The 1395-nt window shown below is 32.9% G+C and overlaps 1 protein-coding gene across 1 annotated transcript in view; it reads right to left on the bottom strand.

Moving 5' to 3' along the window:
- The window catches only part of FAT4 (FAT atypical cadherin 4), a 251864-nt gene that overhangs the window by 8922 nt on the left and 241547 nt on the right, over positions 1-1395 (bottom strand). The window contains exon 15 of the mRNA XM_006887552.1: positions 391-608. Within this exon, the coding sequence (XP_006887614.1) occupies positions 391-608 (218 nt within the window). The remainder of the gene's footprint in view (positions 1-390; positions 609-1395) is intronic.

Raw genomic sequence — 1395 nt, 5'->3', positions numbered from 1 at the left:
ATAATCTCAGTGTTTGGAATAATTCTTTGAGAACAGTATCTTTCTTTTTACTTCAAAGACACATTGTTCTTTGTTTTGTTTTAAAGTAGGGGAAAAGATATAAATTTTTATCTGCTGAAATAAGTGGCAAGAAATCTTTTCTCTGTTGACCTATGTAGCAATGGTCTCTAAATCAAGACAAAAGTGTTTAGAAGCCAAATTATTCAGATCTCTGTTACTCTGGCCAATGCCTGGGGAATAGTTAAGATAGATGATATTGGAATAGTGCCCAGCATTAATCGGAACTCTAATGGGTTGTAAAGAAAGGACAGAAATTATGGGAGAAGTGATTTAAACCATGACACAGCAGGCAGTCTAATCAAATGAAGTCACCATTAGCTTTTATCTTACCTTCACAGTGGTGTAATTGCTGCTTTCTTGGATATGGATTAAAATGCCATTCTCGCTTCTTGTTCTGAATTTTACTTCCAGACTGTTCACCCCAAAAGGCTCCAACATGGCACCTCTTATGCTCTGTCTTAACAAATATTCCCGCTTCTCATTCTGACTCATGTGATAGTCCAAACGCCCTTTGCCTTCTAATGATAAGGCAGTATCAGGGGTAATAGCTGAAATCCAATGAGAAAGAGGGTAAAGGGAGGCAGCGAGATGAATGCCTTAAGAAATTGCTCAAAATGTTTAATATTTTATGTATTGGTAAATATCATTAAAACAAAAAGTATAATATTAAGATTTTTGAAATTCTCCCAAGCCTCCTTTCTAAAAAGTAACTTTCATTCATGAATTATTATACACATTTATTTCAAATAATTAAATCTCTTTAATAATCATTAGATGTCAGTCACTAATATTTTGTGAAATGTTAATTAACATTTATACTGTGATATCTGATAGAAAATAAACACCTTAAGATACAGACATTTGTTGAATAAAACATTCTTTTCCCCCTCCTTCTTCTATTTTTTTGGTGTGTGGTTTTTTAAAATGTATATATTTAAAATTATTCTTTTTTTAAAAAAACTTTTATTAATTTTCTTAATTTTAATGAACATTTACAGAGATCTTGGATTTCCATTCATTCATTGTTGCACTTTTTTCTCTACCCCAACCCAGTTCCTCTACATCCCTCTCCCCAAGTTCGTTCCTCCTTTAAAACAGAAGATAAACTTCTTCGTTGGTGTACAATACCCTGCCTCCAACCCCCATCCCTGCCCCGAATGCACTCCGCTATGCAACTTTAATTCTGGACTCCTGTGATAATCATAAGACCCTATATCGCTTTTTTTTTCCGTCTTTTGATTTGTTTATTTATTTAATTTTTTAAATTTAGGTTGTTTATTTTTCATTTCAATGAACATCTACAGAGATTTTGGAATTCCATTCATTCATTGTTGC

Source organism: Elephantulus edwardii, unplaced genomic scaffold (assembly GCF_000299155.1).
Source record: "Elephantulus edwardii isolate Elephantulus edwardi_28Jun2011 unplaced genomic scaffold, EleEdw1.0 scaffold00058, whole genome shotgun sequence".
Lineage (NCBI taxonomy): Eukaryota > Metazoa > Chordata > Mammalia > Macroscelidea > Macroscelididae > Elephantulus > Elephantulus edwardii.
This window is presented reverse-complemented; position numbering and strand designations above follow the sequence as displayed.